The sequence below is a fragment of the Echiichthys vipera genome (assembly GCF_963691815.1).
Source record: "Echiichthys vipera genome assembly, chromosome: 17".
Classification (NCBI taxonomy): domain Eukaryota; kingdom Metazoa; phylum Chordata; class Actinopteri; order Perciformes; family Trachinidae; genus Echiichthys; species Echiichthys vipera.
The window spans coordinates 7,014,686-7,037,054 of NC_139842.1; the positions used below are offsets into that span (position 1 = coordinate 7,014,686).

At 40.4% G+C, this 22,369-nt stretch overlaps 4 protein-coding genes across 4 annotated transcripts; 3 read left to right on the plus strand and 1 right to left on the minus strand.

Moving 5' to 3' along the window:
- The first annotated feature begins 135 nt into the window (after positions 1 to 135).
- On the plus strand, positions 136 to 4,087 carry LOC310960219 (uncharacterized protein). The gene is made up of 4 exons (XM_083931849.1): positions 136 to 573; positions 750 to 818; positions 2,039 to 2,331; positions 3,025 to 4,087. Exons 1-4 carry the CDS (start codon positions 369 to 371, stop codon positions 3,910 to 3,912), a joined length of 1,455 nt encoding a protein of 484 aa, XP_083787975.1. The 5' UTR covers positions 136 to 368; the 3' UTR covers positions 3,913 to 4,087.
- A 2,249-nt stretch (positions 4,088 to 6,336) lies between these two features.
- On the plus strand, positions 6,337 to 8,359 carry LOC310960094 (GTPase IMAP family member 7-like). Its single transcript, XM_083931697.1, has 2 exons — positions 6,337 to 6,497; positions 7,355 to 8,359. The coding sequence occupies exons 1-2, from the start codon at positions 6,434 to 6,436 to the stop codon at positions 8,335 to 8,337; spliced, it is 1,047 nt and encodes a 348-aa protein (XP_083787823.1). The 5' UTR covers positions 6,337 to 6,433; the 3' UTR covers positions 8,338 to 8,359.
- A 435-nt stretch (positions 8,360 to 8,794) lies between these two features.
- On the plus strand, positions 8,795 to 16,707 carry LOC310960090 (uncharacterized protein). Its single transcript, XM_083931693.1, has 11 exons — positions 8,795 to 8,840; positions 11,519 to 11,749; positions 13,045 to 13,107; positions 13,240 to 13,373; positions 13,488 to 13,541; positions 13,626 to 13,680; positions 13,804 to 14,040; positions 14,161 to 14,246; positions 15,823 to 15,874; positions 16,204 to 16,378; positions 16,458 to 16,707. The coding sequence occupies exons 2-11, from the start codon at positions 11,527 to 11,529 to the stop codon at positions 16,699 to 16,701; spliced, it is 1,323 nt and encodes a 440-aa protein (XP_083787819.1). The 5' UTR covers positions 8,795 to 8,840; positions 11,519 to 11,526; the 3' UTR covers positions 16,702 to 16,707.
- An 871-nt stretch (positions 16,708 to 17,578) lies between these two features.
- Positions 17,579 to 21,859, minus strand: ccdc97 (coiled-coil domain containing 97). Its single transcript, XM_083931696.1, has 7 exons — positions 21,461 to 21,859; positions 21,185 to 21,361; positions 20,108 to 20,267; positions 19,492 to 19,580; positions 19,195 to 19,399; positions 18,922 to 19,045; positions 17,579 to 17,718 (listed from the first exon to the last, which is right to left on the minus strand). The coding sequence occupies exons 1-7, from the start codon at positions 21,617 to 21,619 to the stop codon at positions 17,586 to 17,588; spliced, it is 1,047 nt and encodes a 348-aa protein (XP_083787822.1). The 5' UTR covers positions 21,620 to 21,859; the 3' UTR covers positions 17,579 to 17,585.
- Positions 21,860 to 22,369: the final 510 nt, after the last annotated feature.

The following is a 22,369-nucleotide window of genomic DNA, read 5'->3' on the forward strand; positions in this document are numbered from 1 at the left end:
TAATATATAGTATTTCCGATTGTTTACATGGGCTGTGTTTGCGGTCAGCTGACGTCACTGTCACAGTTGCCAGCGGCAAATCTGTTCTGAGAGCTGCGCAGCCGCCCTGCGCATCCGTCAGCTGAGGTGGACGGCGCAGCCATTTCTCTGCCCCTCATGAAAAACATACATGGGGGGGCCGTTTGTCCATCACGCACAGAACGAACCCGATGTGCGGGAGTCGTGACTTTTGCAGCTACATATCGAGGCTGAACTCATCACCGATTAAGATCCGCGAGCTCCAAACTTTCTCCCCAATCCAACGCCTGCGCAGACGGCAGAAACAGTCTCTCCTCCATTAGGCTCATGCGTGTGTCTCTGGGTCAGCCATGGAGGTGAATCTGCGAGGAGGCTGCAGCGAGGTCGCGACAATGCATGTGAAAACTGAAGCGGTCGATGAGAACACATCTGCGCTGGTTTTGGGCAGCCGAGAGTCGCCTGCGCCCTGCGGAGGTACCGCATGCAGAGGAGGAGGAGGAGTGGATCAGACTGCAGAGGAGCTGGCTGACACGACAACTACTCCCGTACTGCTGTGTGAGTGCAGACATCAGCTGATTTCTAATGTTTCACTTGGCCTTTGGGCGACCTTCTTTATCTTTCTAATGCAAAATCAATACTTTTTCACTCACATTTAAAATTCAAATTAGCCTGTTGCATCTTTTAAGAAATAGACGTAAATGTTTTGTTTTTTGTATCTGTTCCACCATTAGATCCTGTGAGTACGGACCGCTTCTTCACCACATCAGTGGATGGAAAAACTTACCTGAAGATAGCTCCAGGTGAGTGCGTCAGTGTGTGGGGATCGTGCTTTTGCTATTGTGGTTGTTGTTACTGTGAGCTCTTGCAACAACTTTGGCATCGGGATGTAATAAAACACACACCGTACAGGCTACAGCATGCACACACACATACACAAACATACACACACACACACACACACCTGCAAACCCGGCTTCTGTGTAAGAAATGATCCACTCTCACACTTACTTTGTTGTGTTAACTAACATGTTAGTGCTGACAGGTTTTTCTAAAACATTTTCAGTAAATAGGCCTAAACAATATTACCCTTGGCTAAAACTAGTGCAAATAAAATGATGTCGGAATTATGTGAAAACTTATTTAGTTCTCAAACTCTTAAAAACGACGGCTTCTAAAGCTTTTTCTGGCGTATGAGTCTGTTTTCACATCCCAGAAATGTTTTGTATCCGAGCACCGAAGAGAATTTATATAGCAATGATATATTTCAGGTGTATTTCATTTTAAGGCTCCTTAAAACAGGCGTTTAAATCTATTTTTGTATATAATACATTTGTGTATTTCTCTAAAACATTTAATATTCATGACTTAATAAGTAACTTCAAAGTTATTATTTTTATTTTATTAAAAGTTGCACCATATTTATCCATATTTAATGCTTAGAATGGAACAGAGAAAAATGAAAAAATCGCTAATGTGAAACAATCAAATCTCTCCTAAATATGGCAGAAAATTTTCTTTTAATTTATCTGATAGTAAGAAGCTGGTTGAAAAAAAACGTTTTAAGGCCTGAACATTTATTTCAATATAGGGCTGCGACTAACTATTGTTTTCATTCTTCATTAATCTGCTGATTCTTTTCTTGCTTAGTTGTTTGGTCGATAAAATGTCAGAAAATGGTGAAAAATGTGGATCAATATCTCCCAAAACTGACAAGATGATGCCCTCAGAAGTCTTGTTTTGTCCACAGCTCAAATATATTCAGTTTACTGTCATAAAAAAGAAAAGAAACCAGAAAATATTCACATTTAAGAAGCTGCAATCAGAGAATTTTGAGTTTTGCTCTTAAGAATTGACACAAACCGATGAATCGATTATCAAAATAGTTGGCGGTTAATTTAATAGTTGACAACGAAGCGACTAATCTTTCCAGCTCTTATTTTCTCCATATCCATTTACATTCGAAGCAACCCACAGATTAAAAAAAGAAATAAAGTCACTTGTTTCCTGTCCTCTCCCCCAGCGTCAGCCATGCCAGCTGCTCCCTCAGAGAAGATGCTTCCCTCCGGCTCCGATTTCTCCTCCAAAGCCGTTTTGTGTCTGATAGAGGCTGTCGGGCGCCGCTGGGGCCTGTATGAGACTCGGGAACGCTCACAGCTCTTCCAAAGTGTCCAGGAGGAGATGGCCTCCAAGGGGCACGTGCTTCCCGTCGAAAAGATCCGCCGCAAGTGGAACAACCTCATTGTCACATACAAGAGGGTTAAAGACCGCAGCCGGGAGACGGGACACGCTAAAACGTCCTGGGAGTTCTTCGATGTAAGTAACCACTGTAGTGGTATTTCCTTCAAGGGATCACATATAAATATGTCTTTTACAAAAAACAAAAAAACACCGGATATTTCTTATAAATTCGAAATAATTTTGATTGCTGCTTGGGCAATGGAACTGGATAATTAACACCAAACAATGTGATGCATACTGATCGCTGTGCAAGCTGTTTTTTATGACTTTTATAAAGAAAGTTATAAATAATCAGAATAAACACCCCACTGGCAGACTATTACTTTCTTATTCCTTCGAGTCTCCATTTTCTTCGTCAAAGTCCCATGGATGTTTCTGTATGGTCTGCCTGTAAAGCTGATACATGCAGACTGTGTTTACAGCTCTAGAAACATGTGAACGAGTCTCTGACCTTTGTCAGGCATATTTCCCCTGAAATACAAACTTAATTGACCTTTTGCTAAACCCCACTTTTCAACAACGGCAATTGTGCAATAAATTAGTTCAATTAATTGTGCTTAGCAACCAATATCAAGCTCAGCAGGCGTGCAGGGCTTTGGATTTTTCCACACGTTGACGCAGCTCACTTAGTGCTGTGGTAAGAGCAGTATTCTGCACAGGAGGAGATTGGAGGGTGGCACAAAAAACTTGCTAACAGTATGAATCCTAGTGTCGGCTGGTGTTTGTTTTATTTCCCCCTATCTCTTTGTGTCTTCCTCCTCACTCTAGTTGATGGACGCCACACTCTGTGACACTGTTGGCACTCAGATCGTCAACAACAAAAGAAACAAAGGCGGCAACACTGTTCCCATGCTGCCTGGTCCTTTGGCAAAGATCGCTGCAAAACCACAGGTTCCACAGCCCACCGCCACCACCACTGTCCGCTCTAATGGGGACTTTGCCTTGACTGGTGGTGTGGACTCAGGGGGTCAGGGAGCCATCGGCGGTCAAATCCTCAGTAGCGCTGCTGCCGTTACCTCGATGACTACAGCCACCATTAGCCCGACAAATGCTCCAGAGCTTAAGCCCCTAATCGTCCTCAACAGTGACATTGTTACAACCAGTATTCATCCAGCCACCACTGTGCCACCTCCTTCTTTTATCTCTTCCCCTTGTTTTACAGAGACGGCTTCTACTTCCCCTTCCCTTGGCTCAAGTAGCAACCCAGACCTCAACCCATCAAGCAACATGGGCCGTAAAGCTCAATCATTCTCATCAGCCGTCATACCCTTTCGCCTTAGCAATGCACCACTTAGCAACAATCAGAATCTCCTCGGCCTCAGCTCCTCTTTCCCTTCTACTTCTTCCTGTCTCACTTCTGCTATTTCCACTTCATTATCTGCAACAACCGTGTCCAGGACGGAAGGGCAGAACCAGAAAGGAAATGAGGAGCAAACCAGCACCGCTTCGTTTCAGGAGATTCTGAAGCGACAGGAGGAGCAGGCCTACCTGGACCGAGTGGCTCGCCGCAGAGTGGAAGCCAGAGAGAAGAGACGTGAGAGGAGGGAGGTACGGATGGCAGAGTCCCTCGGCAGGATAGCCACAGCGCTGGAGCTGCTCTCCTCCAAACAGGACACGGTCATTGCCCTCCTGCAGAGACTGGCTGATCGGAAGTGATCGATTGTGAAAAGCTGGAAAGCCGGGGCTCTGGACGACTTAGATCTTGTGAAAACGTCTTAATACTTCTGCCATGTAGTGACCCAGCACAAGTTTCATAATGCTACTGAAAAGGGTTTCACTCTGCTGAACTTAATGTCGATAACATTTTATAAAATCAAATGAGCTGCTCACTTTTCTACATTAAGCATAGGTGGAATGAGGTGCTATTGTTACATGCAAGTTGATAAGATTTTGTCTGATTGGTTTGGAATAAAATGTGAGAACCTTGTGTAAGATTATAAAGTTATGCTATTTGCTTGAGGCAAACAATGATTGTATTAAAGATTGGCAATGTTTTGTGAAGGTGAGGTTCATATTTTTTCAAGTCTTATTTTACTTTTATGTCAATACTGACAGGCCCTTATGGACATTGGAACATCAATGTAATATTAATAATATAGTGTAGTGGTGTGGGACAAAATCAAGAGTCCATGTTCTGAACAAAAAATGCTTTCTTAAGTTGACCAGAAGCTAGTAAGAGAATTTAGCTATCAATTTTTGAAAAATCATGTGGATATAAGTCATTTTAAGGCAATATTCCCTCTTTGTTGTGCTGTTTTTATCCAATGCAGGTCAGCAAACTAAACAACTAGCTAAAAAGACCAAAATGTAGGAAAATAGCTGTGGTCCTGTCTACTGTAGATACTGAACCCATTGTGGATCTCCCAGAGACTTTTCATGGGTACCTCGTACCTCTATCAATAAAATGGTTTGCCCACTAGATGGCTCTTCTCATCTACTACTTTAATGGTCAGTTGACAAGTTTTCCCACAAAGATGTACAATCCCCTGAAACTAAAGTCAAACTCTGTTCTATATGGATGGTTTTTAGGGCTTAAACTAAGTATATGAATACATAACTAATTCTATAATTAAATACTTCAATGAATTAATTAAAAAAATAGGGAATTGAATGCGTAATTGTCACCATCAATAAAACAAAAATCAAATGAGACACTAAATATATAACCGTCAAATGTATTTGTGCATTTATTTATTGATTTCTTTTATTTATTCATATGTATATCAATATATGCATTTACTTGTGAATTAATTAACATAGTTGTATGCATTTATACAGAATTTCATTTATCCATTATATATGTAACTTCCTGCTGCAAAATAAATACATCTGTCAACTTCATCCATCAAAAGTCAGAGGGCGGGTGAAAGTCTCTGATTAGTAAATGAACAGTATTATAAGGCGCATTTCCAGTAGGGTAAAATGTGGCCGCTCGGAAAGTTGCAGGGCACGCCCGAGAGGGATTTACGAGACTCCGGAGGTGACGTATGACTCTGAATGGGTTCAGATCACCGCTGATCAACTGATCAGTGATACAGAGGTGCTGGTTGCAGTTTGATTTAAGGTGGCCTGCAGGATCCATGAAGTAACTCCACCTTAAAAAGCGCGCTGTAAAAGTGTTTGTTGACAGACAGGCCTGCACCCTGCTTGCAATAAGGTGTGTGGGTGTGTGTTGGGAGAGAGGGGACGTGCAGCAAAAGTCAGAGCACGTGCATGCAGGTCAAAATCCAACCCGGCCACTGCAGCACTCATTTTAACAAGCCCGTGCAAAGATGCTCGTGCACAGATCATTTTCTGCGCTGCGTTCTTCTACACCACTGGATAAAAGTGTCTACTTTACTTCGCCGTGTTGTTGTGGCGTCTGTACTACCACACGTCACATCCCGCTGAGAGTTACATCCAAACAGCAACCGGGCTTTTCTCAGGGGAGAAAAACTGCCGTGCTCCCCCACAGGGCCAACAAACGGCCGCTCCAGTGACTCACATGCAAATTAGGGGCGTTCCAGGTATTTAACGCTCACGGAAAAGCACCTATAAACCCAGTGAAGTCGACTGATTTACTTATTTCGCTGCAGCAAGTTACACTTCAGAGAAATTGGCGTATCTAAATAAATGGAATGATACAAGTAAATAAATAAATAACTGTGAATAAATAAATACATAAACAAATATTTCACTACATACATTTTTGTGTGTTTAATGTATAATGTATATTAATTTGTGATTAATGTATACATATCTACGATTTATTTATTTTAAATCACAAAATGATATATGTATTTGTTTATTTAATGACATAATTAAATGTATTTATAGTTTTGTCCCTTAAAACCCTCCACAGCTCCAGAGTCAAAAAGGCCCTCTATATATGGGCCAACATGAGTAACATTACAGCTTGTGACTTTCATTTGGTTTCCATCAGAAATCAACACAAACAAATGACATGCAAACCCTTGAATCTGTAAAACCTGTAATAGGGTAAACCTCTGAGAAGGTGGACTTTCCCTCAGTTCGTTTGCTGTGGGCATACTTTCAGTTTCGCTTTCACTCGCCTTACAACTGCCGGAGGCTTGAGGGTGGACCGATCTGAAGGAAGAAACTTTACTAAGTAAGGACACACTTCTCCGAAACGGCGTCGTTACGAGAAAGGGGCTGTAAACACCGACATTATACCGACATGGAAGCTGTCAGCATGGACGGGCACAGTCCTGACACCATGTGTGGTGAGGACCAGGAGGAACGTAAGTCTTTGCTCGGCTACTTCTGAAATCTTTGAGTTAGCCTCTCTGTGTTCAGCTGCCTATAACGACAGACACATACCAAGTGATTTAAAGTAAAGTCAACTTTATTCGTATTAGTAGTATTTGACTATTGTTGTGAGGGACGACCCGGGGGATTGGCATCATCCCCGCTGGACTTTTTAGTCACATGACGCAGTTTTCAGCTTCCAGGTTCCTGCATGTTTATGGCACTTTATTAAGCACCAGGTATGCCTAATAAAGTGGCCGGTGAGTGTATACACTACACAGTCAAATTGTGTGTTTTCGTCTGTTGGAGAATTTATAAAACTAATGGACAATCTAAAGACATGTTTGCAGTGCGGGCGGGACCCAATACACACACATTGTAGGAGTGGACAGGAATAGAACACACACACATGACGGTCAGTAAAGAAGAAAACAGGCCCACACAGGGCTCTAGTATGCAGTGAGCTGTGAAGTCCAGCAGTGATTGACATGTCAATATTGACCAGTCTGTGTATATGTTGAGCGATAAGTAACAAGAAACTGCAGTACAGACATGCAAACTAGCTTTGAGGTCATTAAGAAACCACTGTCACCATTACATATACTATAGTATTTTATAACATAGTATTTATCTTAGTCAAAATCATAAGAAAAAATAACTTAATTAAGGAATTCACAAAAATATTGCTTGCAATGCTTATGTTTGAAAATATTACTACGGCTGATTTACCATTATCAGAATTTTATTTGACAGAATCAATGTCAGCATAATCCACCAAACAAAAAAAGGTAAGAACAGCATTTTAGTATGTATTGTGTAGTGAAATGTTTCCTATCTGTTGTGTTCACAGAACCCTTGAGGATCATGCTTATTGGGAAGTGTGGGGTAGGCAAAAGCTCAAGTGGAAACACCATCCTCGGGCGAGAAGTGTTTTTATCAGAAATGAAGCTGAAGAGAGTCACTAAATACTGTGAAAAGGAGACTGGGACAGTCAAGGATGTGCCTATCCCTGTGACCGGTAAAGCTAAAGATGTGCCTGTCGCTGTGATTGACACACCCGGCCTTTTTGAGACAATCCGCAACAAGGAGGTAATTGTGCGAGATATTCTGAAGTGTGTCAAACTCCAGGAACCAGGACCTCACGTCTTTGTGTTAGTAGTCCCTGTGGGAAGGATGACTCGGGAAGATCAAGATACCAACACACTCATCGAAGTCATTTTTGGTCCAAAAGTGTGGGACTACACCATCGTGCTGTTCACCCATGGGGATCGTTTGGCTGGAAAAACGATAAACGATGTGATCACAGAGAGTGAGGACAACCTCCGCAACTTCATACGCAAGTGCAGCGGTGGCTTCCATGTATTTGACAACAAGAGCCCGCAGGACCAGCACCAGGTGACGAGCTTCGTGGCAAAGATCCAGACCCTGGTGGCCCTGAATGGAGGGCATTATTACCACACGGACCTGTATCCCAAAAACGAGAGGAAGATTAGGAAAAAACAGGAGGATATCCTGGTGGAGAGAGATGTTGAGATCAACCGCAGGGAGAGGCAGCTGCAGGAGCTTTTCCAGGGAGAAGAGCTGGAGAAGAAGAAGAAGCAGCTGTGGAGGAAAGAGGAGGACAAAGCAAGAGAGGCTGCAGAGAAGTACCTCAGCACGACCTACTGCATTTTGATATTCATCGTCCTCCTGGGAGCGGTAGGATTGGTAGGTCTGTGTACCAATGTACCAAGTGTGTGGATTCCAGCAGGTATTCTCATTTTGATTTTGGTTTTCTTCAAGGAGTCATCTGTTTCAGAAAAAATACCATGGCTTTCTAAGAAAACTCAGTAGGTGCGTTTTGAGATAGGGAAGTGTCACTAGTAATTAGTCATACTTACCGGAGTCTATAACGATGTTCGGTGAATGTCATGTAATGCATTCTGAAGAAATTGCTTAGAAACCCTATGTTTGAGAAATGTAACAGTTTATAATTAGATAAAAAAGAAAAGACATGTTTTAGATTGCACAGCTTTTTCTCTATCTTGACAAACACACTGTAAAACATGCTATAAAGATATATTTGAAGTAGTATTTAGTGTTTTTAACATCAGTATCATAAATCTAGAGCTTAAATGATTCCCTCGAGCAATTGTTCTGTGTATTAAATAATTTGTTTGTGTGCAATGTGACTGTAAATGTGATGTGATGCCCTCTGGTGGTAGCTTTAACAGAATAACACCACTGTTGGGTGGGCCTTCAAAGTCAGCTGAAGCTCAATGTGATGATTCATTATTATTGCGGGAGTACTGTTTGTGTCGTTTAAGTTTCATTTCCTATTTTGAGGCTCAGCAGAGGTAAGACGCTGTTTTGTGATTTGATCAGTGGTTATTGTGTTGTTTTCTGAACAAATGTAAAGTTGTATTTCTGGAACTTCAGTTTTTAGAAATAGTAATATATGATGTACAAAATAAACACATAATTGCATCATGTAGGGTGTGTTTGCTTAACTATGTTTGCTGCAGGCAGAACCAGTTTATTTGAATAGGAGCCGTGACAGCCAGACATTTCTAATGAATGTGTTATTGCATACATTCAATGTTAAAACAGTGCCTTGGTGCAGACGTGGAGGGCCTAATAAAACATGTTCTTATATTATATTTTCCCATATCGGGCTAAGGCTATGAAATGACCCTATTTAATCTAAAACTATGCACATCTTGTGTGAGCATATTTAGAATGACGTCTTCCTTAAGTCGCCTATCTAAAGTTTTTTAGCCTGTCTCTCCATCTTAACACTTGTGTGGATAAATAGTTAATAGATTTAATATAGACACTACAGCTTTGATCAGTAGGCCTATTCCTTTTCAAAAACCCAGGATCGTCACGTAGGCCGCTTGGCATGAATTTGTCCATTTTATAAGATGAACTTCCACTTCATCCCTGGGACACTTCAGCTCACCTTTTGCACTGCGAGGGATCAATTCCCTCGCAGTGCAAAAGGTGGAATCATTTCCACCTCTTCTCGCGGGTTATGGTGTGTGCAGGAAACCGTTTCTTCCATGATTTATACTACATTTATTAGGAAACCATCCATAGTATGTGGTTGTGTCGGGTTTCGTCCAAAAAGCCCATGGTACCCGTGGTTGCTCCAGCAAAGCGGAAATAGAAGCCAAAATAATTCAATAGAACTGACCTGCGGTCTCTGCTGGATGTTATGACAAAGTTTTCCGCACAATCTCTATTTAGTTTGTTCTAATCTGTATTTAAACTGTGTAACCGAGGGTGATCGTCGCCTATACTTTGGTGTAGAAGGAAATAAAAATACGTAAAAATACGTTGACTGAACTTTATTTCAGCGCTCACAACATTGAACTCAAGTCAGGAATATTCACACCTTTACCACTTCTGTTCTACCCCTTCAAAATAAAAGCACTCAAGAGGTCATATGTTGCCTATGGAGCTCAAAGATGTAAACATAAACATTCCAAAATAGTTTATTTTCTGTTGCAGTGTATGTGAATGACATCAGCTGACAGGAAATAACCAAGGACCGTCCTTTCCGTTCCTGCTGCCTAGCAAGCCTTGGTCCTTGGTAACTCCCTGTCAGCTGATGTCATTCACATACAGTGCAACAGGAAATAAACTAGGACAAATTTTAAAATGTTTATGTTGACATCTTTGAAAAGGTAGGAGCCATAGTGTGTCGCACCTATAAGGCCTATGTGACCACATGCATTTGGGGAAATTTGAGTTAAATTATTATAACAGTGATTTGGGTTTTTTGCACATATATATGTTTGCATTTAAAACCCCAAAAAAATGCTAAACAACACCCACATATCCAGCAGTGATGCAGAAGCTTTAAGTGTATTTTCTCATGTGTGGTGGGCATGCAGTGAGGAGGAACATTTGTGTTCACTCTTGGGAATCACCCCATCCTCACATGGTTCCTCACATGGTTCCTCAGAGACTATTAGAAAAGGAGGCAGAACGCACGTGTAGCTAGGTGTTATTGAGAGTTAAGAGAGTGTGTATCACCTTTTTAATGTGTGAAAAGTCTGAGTGAAAGTCTTAACTTTTCCGACAGTGACGTCACATGTCGCTCACAATTCCCCAGGTTACAGTTGTTCTATGTTGAAAGCTCCTACATGCTCCTACGCACTTTGCTACATGAAATACATCTTCAAACAGTACATTTAAAAGATCTGTTAATGTGCAGCTTATGTCAGGTTTGACGTATTTAAAGATTTACTGCATCCAATTTAGAATTTACCTGAATGTGAACCAGGGCGTTAATCGCAGTTGTATTCCAGGGAATTAAGTCAATTTATCTGCTAACAATGTGAATTAAATATTTAATTGAATTTAATATGAATATCAATGGAAATGTGATTATTACAGTGGTGGCCATAACTGTGGAGTGGAAAAAAATGTGGAATTAAGTGGACTCTAGATATCCAAGTAAGGCATGTCACATTAGAAACTCAAATGCACTCGTGAGAATTGTGTTTTTTTACCTAGTCTGAATTTGTTAATTAAAACCATAATCCATAAGATTTGAGATCACTTGTTTCTAGCGGCCTATTTGGTGGTAAGATGTAATTGCAGGCGAGCCTGTTCCTTTAGAGGCGCCTTAACACGTCGGTTTGTGATCCACCATAAATCAGAGATGAGGAGGAAAAAGAAACAGAAGAAGCCGCTCTGAAATGAATTTTTTGTGTGAAGGAATCAATGTTTTGCAAAGGGAAAAGGGTTAAACTAGAAACTATGCATAACACATTAGCCTACTAAGATATGCAGGCATTTCTGTTTTGAGCAAAAAGCATGTATAATTTGCCCCTGTACCACCCAGGCAGACAAAAGTACACTTTTCAGCACAAAACGTTTTCTACTACTCTGGTGGAAAGAAAGTTAAAGTTAATGAAAGTTTGTCCAGGGATAAAGGCATTCCAATAAAATGATCAAAGAAACAACTAAAAATGTGACTGTGGTCTAGAATTCAACTGTTTGTGTTTGTTTCTTATTTTACAAGAAGTCTAGATGGAGCGGAAAAGAATCCGGTTAGAAAACACTTGTGAAGAAGACGAAGATTTGGACAGGAGAACGAGCCCAAGGTCTAAAAAAAAAGTCAATTACAGGTCTATTGAAGATGATGAGGAGCAGGACGGCGAGGAAGATCAGGAGGGTATGGAAGATCAGGAAGACAACGAGCAGCCAGGCACATCCACACAGAACATTAACAACCAGGGAGCACAAGAAAATAGTGAGTCTTTAGAGCCATGCGATACATTGAGTATCCATTTATCGTTTTTTACAAACCCTAATTCCAATGATGTTGGGTACAACGTAAATAAAAAACGCATACAACGATTTGCAAATAATTTTCAACCTATATTCAATTGAATTCACCACAAAGACAAGATATTAAATGTTCAAACAGATGAACTTGATTGTTTTTTTTGCAAATATTCTCATTTTGAATATGATGCCCGCAACACGTATACCATACCATCATAGATGCTTGCTTTTGAACTTAGCGCTGATAATGATCCGGATGGTCCTTTTCCTCTTTGGCCCAGAGGACACGACGTCCATGATTTCCATTTGAAATGTGGACTCGTCGTACAACAGCACACTTTCCCACTTTGCGTCAGTCCATCTCAGCTGAGCTCGGGTCCAGAGTGGCCGGCGGTGTTTCTGGGTACTGTTGATATATGGCTTTTCGCTTTGCATCCCCCATCCTGTCCGAACAGCACGCAAACTTCAGACTATCTCATCTGTCCACACTTTATTCATAGAATGTGTGAAACAAGCTGTAAAAAAATACTGTTAAATGTCCCATGCACCAGCGGACTACTAATGTGTTTAACAAGGAGCAAGCGCCGCCACTTCACAGAGGCCGCCTCCTGCCCAAACCTGCCACACACAGTCACTCACACTGCAGTGAGTGTCAATTCCTTTGAGCTACTTCTGAATGTACCTTATCTGGCCTGTTCAGCTCCAACAACACATTTATTTAGGTTTTGTAGTGAAATAAGGAGGTCTCATTTAGTTAATTCATTATTTCAAATTGTTCTCTGCCCTTACCGGCACTTTCAACGCACGCGTCAGGAGTAAAATGGAAACCGGGTATTTTGAGAGTGAAACGGTAACAGGTAGCTTTAGGTAGCTTGTTGTTAAGTGTCCACTGTACTTTGCACAAGTTGGCAAAATCAAATCTGTTCAGAAAGGTTCTTTGGGCTAAATGTTCTGGGTTTTTTTAGGGCTATATTCTGACATAGGGATGGAGGGTTGGTTGCACCGTTCATTAACTTCATTAACTCGAAAAAAGAGTTAAAAATCAATGTAAAAAAACATGATAAAATTGTGATTGTGATTTTATCGTAAAATATCGTGATATGATATTTTTGCCATATTGGATATAGTTTTGTTGAAAATGATTTGCAAATAACTATATTCTGTTTTTATTTACATTTTACACAACGTCCCAGCTTTATTGGAATTACGGTTGGAGTGCAACTCTTGTACGGTGATTATGTGAATTTATGCTAAATCTAGGACTCTTGCCCGTAACCTGTGGAAACAAAAAGGGCATCCTTCATGTAGAAAAGCTGGACGGGGGTAAGCATTAACATATTTGGAGGCTCAGTTTACTTCACAACTCATAAAGACGTAAACACCTTGTTATTTCCTGTTTCTTTTGTCCTTTTCCCTTTTTGTTTTTATCTTGTGTTGCTGGGGCGCTATGTTTAGCTGAGGAGTGTATAGATTGTGAGGGCCGCTGGTTTACTCCACGCGCTTTCGAGGTCTTTGGTGGAAAAGCTGCAAATAAAAAGTGGAAACATAGTATTTCCTATCAAAATAAGCCTCTGACGTTTTGGTTTAAGGTAAGATTTGAAAAAAATGTGTTTTCTTAACGCAGAGTGTATTTTTCATTGTCCAAGAAAATCTACAAACAGTACCACATAAACTGCTTCACTAACTTCTTACTACTATCACAGAACGGTTTTTTAACCACCAATGGATTAAAAAGGAGAGGAACTAAGAGTCAAAAGGTAACTGAACTTCAGAATACAACGGGATACAAATTAGAACAGCTTTGACAGTGATGATGAGTCTTACATTTTTTATTCTCCCAGCAAAAGAAAATCCTGCCACAGGATCACACATCGGACAGTGAGACGCCGTTGGAAGGTTTGTCTGCACTTTGTAATAGTGTAACTTAAACCAGAATTTAGATTAAGCAGTGTGCATTTAAGTTTATAATATATATATATATATATATATATATTACATTATTATATCCCAAACCGGCAGAAATACAGTCTGCAGAAGAAACTGAGGACGATGATGTGGAAGACGAAGACTGGTTACCAGGCAATATAGAACTGGCACAGGAGACCGAAGAAGAAATGGAAGAAAGGGTTGGGACTGACAATGGAGAGGACTCAGCAGTTAATGAAGGTTTAGAGGAGGAAGATAAAATTGAAAAGCGAGAACAGGAAAAGGAAGCTGCTGTTGTTGACAACAACAAAGGCAACAGTGTTTTTGAAGGTGACCTTTCCCTACAGAAATCATTATCTATAGAGAAACTATTTTTGAAAATAACGTTAGCATGTTAGGCAACTAACTGTTGACCTGTGGATGCGTGAATATCACTATTCTTTTTTTCAGAAAGGGTGACAGAATTGATCGTTTCAGCGCCCGAGAAAATTGCTTTGCAGAAGGAAGTCATAATTATCCTCGAAAGGGTTCCAGAGGTGAGATGGAGAGAAACTGTGGAGTAGTGTCCTTTTTCTGTGTGCACATCATTCTCTGTAGGACTGTATGTGTCAAAATGCTTTGTGAAGAAGCTGTGGCTCTAGGAATAGCGAGGTTAGTCTGTTGTTGGTTTGTTGTTCACATGTTCATCCAGTGGATGAATCATATTTTTCAATTCAATTTTATTTGTAGTGTCCAATCATCACAAAAGTTATCTCAGGACACTTTCGATAAAGAGTAGGTCTAGACCACATTGTTTGATTTACAGACACCCAACATTTCCCCAAGTCGTACTGGCAACATGAGAAACAGTGGCGACAAAGAGCTTCATGTTGGACAAAGCTCTATGGTGGATGGCCATCTGCTCTGGGGTCGGGGGGGTAGAAACCCAGATATGCACAGCAACAACTTGTATGTTCAACATGAGATTAAAGTGTAAGTCCAGCGTAAACGGACCCCGTGCTCCTTTTCGGCATGATTATACATAAAATAAGCCATTGAGACCATTTTTTCTGTTGATCAACTATTAACAGAGATATCCTGCAGAAATGCTAACAGCAAGACATGGCTAACACATTAGCTCGGGGTGGTGCTATGGGTGCATCCAAACCTCTGCAGTAGCATGATAAGAGTCCCTAAACATAAATCGAAGCACCAACAATGCAGTTAGAGAACCCAGAGTTTATTAAAAAAAAGTCAGCTACAAGCCTTCGTAGTCGGCTATGTCTACGTATATTGGTAGGCAGTCCATACAAGTCGATTACCGAATGCACTGGAGTTCAGTTCAAGGAGGAAAGTATTGAATTGAACTCCAGTGCGTTCAGTAATAAACTTGGACCACATTTTGCCATGACGCACACACACAAGGTGAAAACAACACCAGTGTGCTGTTGCAGCTGGTAACACCTACGAATAATGTCGCACAAAGTCTACTGTCATTTACTAATGAGGGTTTTTTATTAAGGGAATAGGTTACCCAAAAATAATTTATATTGTATAGTACTCACCTGCTTAGGCTCTCTGTAGAATGTAGAAAATGTTTTATATAAAATGGCATTAAAAATGTGGAATAAGAGACTTTGAAGCCAAATTAAAAACGGCAAAGGTTATAAAAACTACAAAAAGCTTTCCCAAAATGATCCGTTATCAAAGTGTGGTCTTTGATCATATTGTAGACGAGTCATCAATTCAAAGCATGAGTGAGTAAGCACACACGTCTCAGGAGGGTAATCCAAGAATGCTTTGTTTAGCAAATAGTATTTTAGCAAATTCATTTTGTTTACCGAAAATAGTTTCCATGAGCCCACAAATGGATAAAGACACTTGGACAATGCAGACATTTTCAGGAGGGGTGTTTTTGAATGTTTATTAACCCTTTTTGCTGTCTTTCATTTGGCTGTTTGCACTAATATGCTTTCCTTTGTCATTCTCATACTAATTCTTTTTTTAACACAATTCCATAGGAAAGTCAGCAACATTGAGGAACCGTTTTACACTTAATGCCGAGCTCTGTTGTTGATATGACTTTGCACCATTGAATAGAGCTCTGATGATTGTGTACAGTATGTGCTCTAGTTACAGGCCACAAGAGATTGTCAGTCCAATGACATAGAGCATCCACTAGAAGGTTGGTGAATATGAATTCAATAATTCTAATGTCCTTTCAGGTGAATCAATTTGTGGGGTGATTCTCATACCACCTATTTACGTCCCTTATGCACTGCTTGCTGATCCCATTTTAATCTAGTGTGTCATTACTACTCTCTTTTATTATGTCGACAGCACAAAGACGGTCAAACTAATTCCACAGTATTATTTCAATCAGGAAGACTTAATGATTACAGTTGTAGATGTGGAAGTAAGAATTTATTAAAAATGCATGACATATAAGATTGAAAGAGTCTTGGACAGAGCAAAAAAACAAAACTGAACCTGCACCGGCTACCTTGACCCCAGACCTCACACCTGAAGTCCTGAATGAGACGAAAGACACTGGGTTAACCAGCAATCACACTGCCAACCTCAGGCCCTCCGCTGTGCCGTTAGCCGCACAGGGCACTGGGCATTTCAGAGATGTCACCACCTCTGATTATGATGCAACACAATTACAAGTGATGGAGCCAGAGACAAGGTAAGGTCTAGCACACTATTTGGATAAAGAGAGACACTTTGTTTAAATGCAAGGACATACATTTTTTTTCCTACCACAGGTTTCCCCAAACCTCAGACAGCACTCGGCCCTCGGACATGACAGAGGGTCCAATCTCCACTTTCTCTAATCTGGACACAATGAACCCTGACCAGCTGAAGAGAGAGAAAATAAAAATGCAACTGAAAGTCCTGAAGTTGCAACATGAATACTACACTCTGGGGATAAAGAAACTTAAAAATGAGATTGTTTCATCAGAGCCTAACTGTATGGAGCTAACTTTAGATTCATTGAGTTATCAATGACGTACATTATATGAGAGTGAGTTGGAAAAGAGGATAATGAAATTACTTAGGGAGTGTTCTGAGTGTTTACTGGTATAACTAAAATGGCATCCCTTCCTTACTATAAACTTGAAACAAACAAAAACACTTGCGCGTTGTTGAGGTTGCCCAATCCCAACACATCCTTCTCTGAAATTTGCAAGCATGTGTTTGCATGTATTTATGAGGACCTGGCTCATCCTGTGGTTACAGTAATAAGAGGTACAATGTACAACACACAAGTACTTGTAACAACAATCAACCAGAGGCCTTAGCTTAGATGGTTTATCTGTTCCATTTCTTCTTTCTTCTGCACACATTGATGTAAAGAAATGTAGCAATATTGAAATCTTTTGGGATATTTTTGTGATTCGCTGGTTGTTGTACTGATTTTTCATATCTTTAATATAAACAAGACTTAGTACAAATGTTTTCAGATTTTGGAGAGGTAACTTATCTCACACATTAACCTAAAAACTAAAGTTGACATATGTGTAGGTCAGCCCAAAATATTTCCTCTTGTAAAAGGATATCCTATCTCTTTGCTTATGTTGATTGGTGATAGCCACTAAATACTACTCTGGCTCACAGGATGCACAGTGCCCTACTGACATGATTTCTGATTGGTTTTAAGAAATACAAACAAGCATTTTTCCCCTACCCCAGAAATGATAAGCAGTGTAGCTGGGCTATCAAAAACATGGAGCCCTTCAGCAGAAGGGAACTATATTTATACTTGCGAAAGATTCAAAAAGAATATTTATTACAGACTATGTTTCAATTCACGTGTAACATTCAAAAATAGAATACATGTCATTATTTTGTACATTTGTATTTACAGATCACAAGTGTTACTATCACAACCATTATTCTGTCATATTTTCTTCATCGTTTTCGGTCTCATCTATCTCTTCTTCGTCATCGTCATCAAAGTACTTTTCCTCCTCATCTCTGCTGACTATATCCAAGTTGTCGTAGTCAGGATTCTCATCCACCTCACTGTCACGGACACATGTAAACACAGGGCATTGAGCACGTTAGACCTTTGGTGAGCGGTGGAGACAGAATGCAGAAGCTGAACCAAAGGGAAGCTGTCTGGATCCATCGTCTGGATGCATTAAAGCTTCCCAAATTGAAGTAGGACACTTACTTTACATGCTTTTTTTGAACAGCATTCCTCTTTCCTCGCAGTTCATAAAACTTGAATTTTTTTTTTTTTTAAATGTACGATGTGTACGATGCCTAATATGAATCCTGCTTGTGCATTTTGATTTTGTGCTTTTCTTTTCATATCTTACTTGTATCTCATTCTTTCCTACAAACCTCACCTATCATGATATTACTTGAGGACACACCCATGTTCTATTTTTGGTTTAAAGCCCTGACAAAGTCCTACAGCGTTCAGAACATGTTGGCTGTTTTGATGATTAGGCCACTATAATAAAGGATTAATTACTTCCTGGAGTGCCTTCCTGTTTTTCTGACTTTTTACCCTGTTTTCCAAGAGTACCTGACACTTGCTTTATTTGTTTAAGAACAGAGCAAACGGTCTTCTTGTCCTTTTTACACATACAATACACACTTTCAACGCAACACAAAGAGTTTGGTGCAGTGTGTTTGAATTGATCATTATCATGAATCTAGCTATGTTGTCCCTGTATTGCTTTGTATTTTAGGATGGACTTCACACTTGACTTCAGAATATTTATGAAATATTGCAGGCTTTTGTGGTTTGGCACCTGCAATGTGTTTACATATGAGATTTGGGTTTCAGGGTTTCAGGTTCAAAAATAGGATCTCAATATTATCAGCACCATAAAAGCTACGGATTTCAACTTTCGCCGTGCCACCGTATAAAGCCACAACGCACTACAAGCGAGTCCGCCACTTGAGACTACATAGTTGTATTTGAAACATTTGAATTGAACACCCAAACCATGTTTATTGTCACAGCAATACTTCAAGTTAGTTTCTGATGTTATCAAATTCAAATTATTCATTCCATATTTTTTTTCCCATAAAATATGTAATGAGGCTTGTTTTTTTTAGATTTTCCCAAAATAGAAAGAAAGAAAGTCCCAAATATCCTGATCAGAACACAGTAGATATTTATATTTGCAGTGATACACTGTTCAATGACTGTGCATCACAAATGCAGCCTTTACATTGTATATATGCCAATTAAAAGCTGCCGTTGCTGACCTGTAATTGAAATCCTTGTCTTTGCCATCTAGGAAGCGCTGATGCATCTGACTGATGAACTCCTCCCTCAGGAGAGCCTTCTCCTCTGGGGTGGGCTCCCAATCCTTCTGCTGGACAGTATTATCTACGGTAGGAACAAAGAGAAAGACACGTGATCACTGACAGAACAGAGAGGGAAGCAGTCAAGAGTACGATAAGGAGAACTTTGTCTCTTCACTTCAATCTGCAAGAGAACAGAGACTACATTCGGTTTATAACTTCAGCTTCTCTAACCTTCGTCTTCATCCTCTTCCTCCTCCTGTGCTCCCTCTTCTCTCTCCTGCTCCTCTTGCAGGCGATTCTGGATGAGACGCTCCTGGTAGGAGTTGAGGAGGAGGTGGGCCAGCCCTCCTGTGCCGCCCGCTGGTGCCCCTGGTCCGCCCTGTGCATCAGGGGGGACCAGGGGCACCAGCATGGCCTCCTGGGAGCGCTCCAGCACCTTAAACAATAGTCATCAAGAGTTTACGACAAAAATACTGCCTAAACTGAGCTGTTAACTATGACGGCACTGGCACTGCATCATGCTCTCACCTCCTCATCAGTCAGGTACTGGCCAATATATTGTTCATACAGCAGTGGCTCCCTCATCCGCATCTGTTCATCATTGAAATACTCACCCTCTAGAAGAGGAGGTAGGGCAGAGGAACAGAGGGGTGACAGGGTGGGAAAGAAAGAAGAGCAGAGCATTTTTATTTAACATACAGTTGATATACTTCATAATCTGGAATACAGTAGGGCTTTAGTGGATCAGTCATTTTTTATGCTTTTTTCGTGCTTTATTGTCATTAAGCACAGGATTTTTTTTTACACAAGATCTTGTGGTACTTTTTACAGTATTACCTAGTATACTTTATTTAAAACAGTACATACAAGAATACAAGTGACTAGTGTAGAGACCGTTATGGGGTAGTATATATCTAAGCAGTTGATTTCTTAAAACCTTACCAAGTAAAACCAAAACTGCATGCATGACACCACTAATGACAAGTGGAAATGCATTTTGTTATAATACAGTTTAATACAGTAAAATTACTTTACAAAGCCTGTCTTACTGAGAGTGTCTGGGCAATTATTGTACTAAAGAAGGCCTAACTGACCTGATTAATATATTCTTTTTTCAGATGACATGAAAAAAAAAAGCCTGTACCCCTCTGCAGGGCCCTGAGGGCAGCGTAGCGCTGGTTTCGAACCCTCGTCCTGTTGTGGCATGCTGCAGCTCGTCTCTGTATCACATTGCTGTAGTGAAGAGCCCGTGGATCTGAGATGACGTGGGCAAACGTTGACAGGTTCTCAGGCTTAAGGTAGGTCTAGAAATGGGCAAGAGTAGATAACACAACAAAAATAGGTTAGAACAAAAATATGTTGTCAGCATGCTAAATCTAACGTTGCTTTTGAACTATATTTCTCTTTCTTCCACAACTACTCTTAGCCTGAGAACTGCCTTTGTCTGGTGTAGAAGCTGGTAGGAAGCTTATGGATAAGAAACAACCACTAGTACATACTGTGTAACACTGTTGATACATTGTACTTTAGTGACTGTAAATGGTAAATGGTACACCAGTATCCAAAGGTGGATTTTTCTCAGACTTTTCATTGAATCATTGTTTTTTAATTGTTTGGTTTTAATTTATTTCAAACATGTAAAAAAGAAAACAGAAAAGATCATACAGAAAAACCTAATATTACACGACTTTTTTCCCCTTCCTTTGCCTGAAAAGTAGTGGGACGTAGACACTTATTTAATCCCACCCTTTCTCCATAGTTCATTGTTAGTTAACATCTTCGTCTGTCAAACATTTATTATAATATTTCTTTTTATTTCTTGATTTTTTTTTTAGAATCGTACAAAATACAGTGTATTTCTCATACATTCATATCTGTACACACACACACACACACACACACACACACACACACACACACACACACACACACACACACACACACACACACACACACACACACACACACACACACACACACACACACACACACACACACACACACACACATATTAGAGAGAGAAAGAAAGAAACAAAAAAATGAGCTCATAAAATATAATTAAATTGAGAAATTAAGAAAGGATAATGTATCTAAATGAATAAATAAACAATAAACAGTGATAATCAAACCTCTTCATTCCTGTACCCTGTGAGAATCATGTTCTTGTATCTCTTTCTGAACTCTTGTATGTTTTGATGCACACTGGGCTGTGGACACGTACATGGTACCTCTCCAGGAACACCAGTGGTCTGCTCCTGTACTGATGCAGTAGCTCCTCTCTGCGCTCCTGCAGGGTCAGCTCAGCCTCCCCTTTCTGCTGGCTCTTCACCAGGCTGCCACTCATGGCTATGGACTCTATCATGTCTTTTACACATGTGGCCTCTGCCTGGCTCACGCACTGTATGATAAAGCAGACGCACATTCTGTAAAGTAGAAAGATGATCGAGTGTGCAGATACTTGCGTTACACGTATACAAAGCAGAGCTGCTGATCTCACCTGGGTCTCTTGTTGTGGATGCTGAGTGGCTGCTGTAGGGCGGTAAAAGTCGAGTCTCTCGGACCGTAACACCGGTTCCTCGGGTAGTAATACACTCTTGTCTTCACTCTCACACAAACTCGGTTGTGTCTTAACTGGAGGATCGATTTCACCCCACATAATTAACTCTTAACCAGCGTGTTTCCAGAAGCTCTTGGTAAAAAAAGCTACGGTTAACTATGGGTAGCTTTAGCTTTGCGTTAGCGTAAAGAATATGTTGTCATGGACACCGAAAAGAGCTGGTAAATATTAGCTATTAGGGGGACCATTCCCACGTGACAAAATTAATTTATTACAGGTTAATTACATACATTCGTTTCTCCTGTTTGTTTAGCATGAGCAAAATTTCGGCGCCATGTTGGTCCGTCATAATTGTTGGCCCTCCTTTTCTGCGACCGGAAGAAAGGTTCCCCCCAGTAGCCAAGGAGCCAGTGGTGTTGATTTTGTCGCTCTCTGGTGGTTGGGCTTTGTGACCATAGCAAAGAAGTGGAATATTTCCTTTAACTTGCAATGTTTTGTGCTTTTTCAAAAAAGTTTAAATAACCTATTAAAAAAAACTATTGCGTGGCTTTCAATAAAGTAAAAAAAAAACTACATTTGCGTCACTTCCGTCAAGCAAGGGGCTTTGTCAAGTGAGGGGCTTGTGCTCCGGGTCTGCAGCTGGATACTATTGGGAATATTATTCAAATTACTTGTAATAAAAAAATATTTTTTCATTCCAAATATGCAAGATGTCATGGCCTAGGTTTTCCAAATATATTTGACTTGCCTTATATCTACATAAGCCCATTTTCACTGCCATTACTGAAGTAATTAGAATGAGAGCAAACACATTGGTCATGGCTCATATGTGAAGACTTAATATCACAT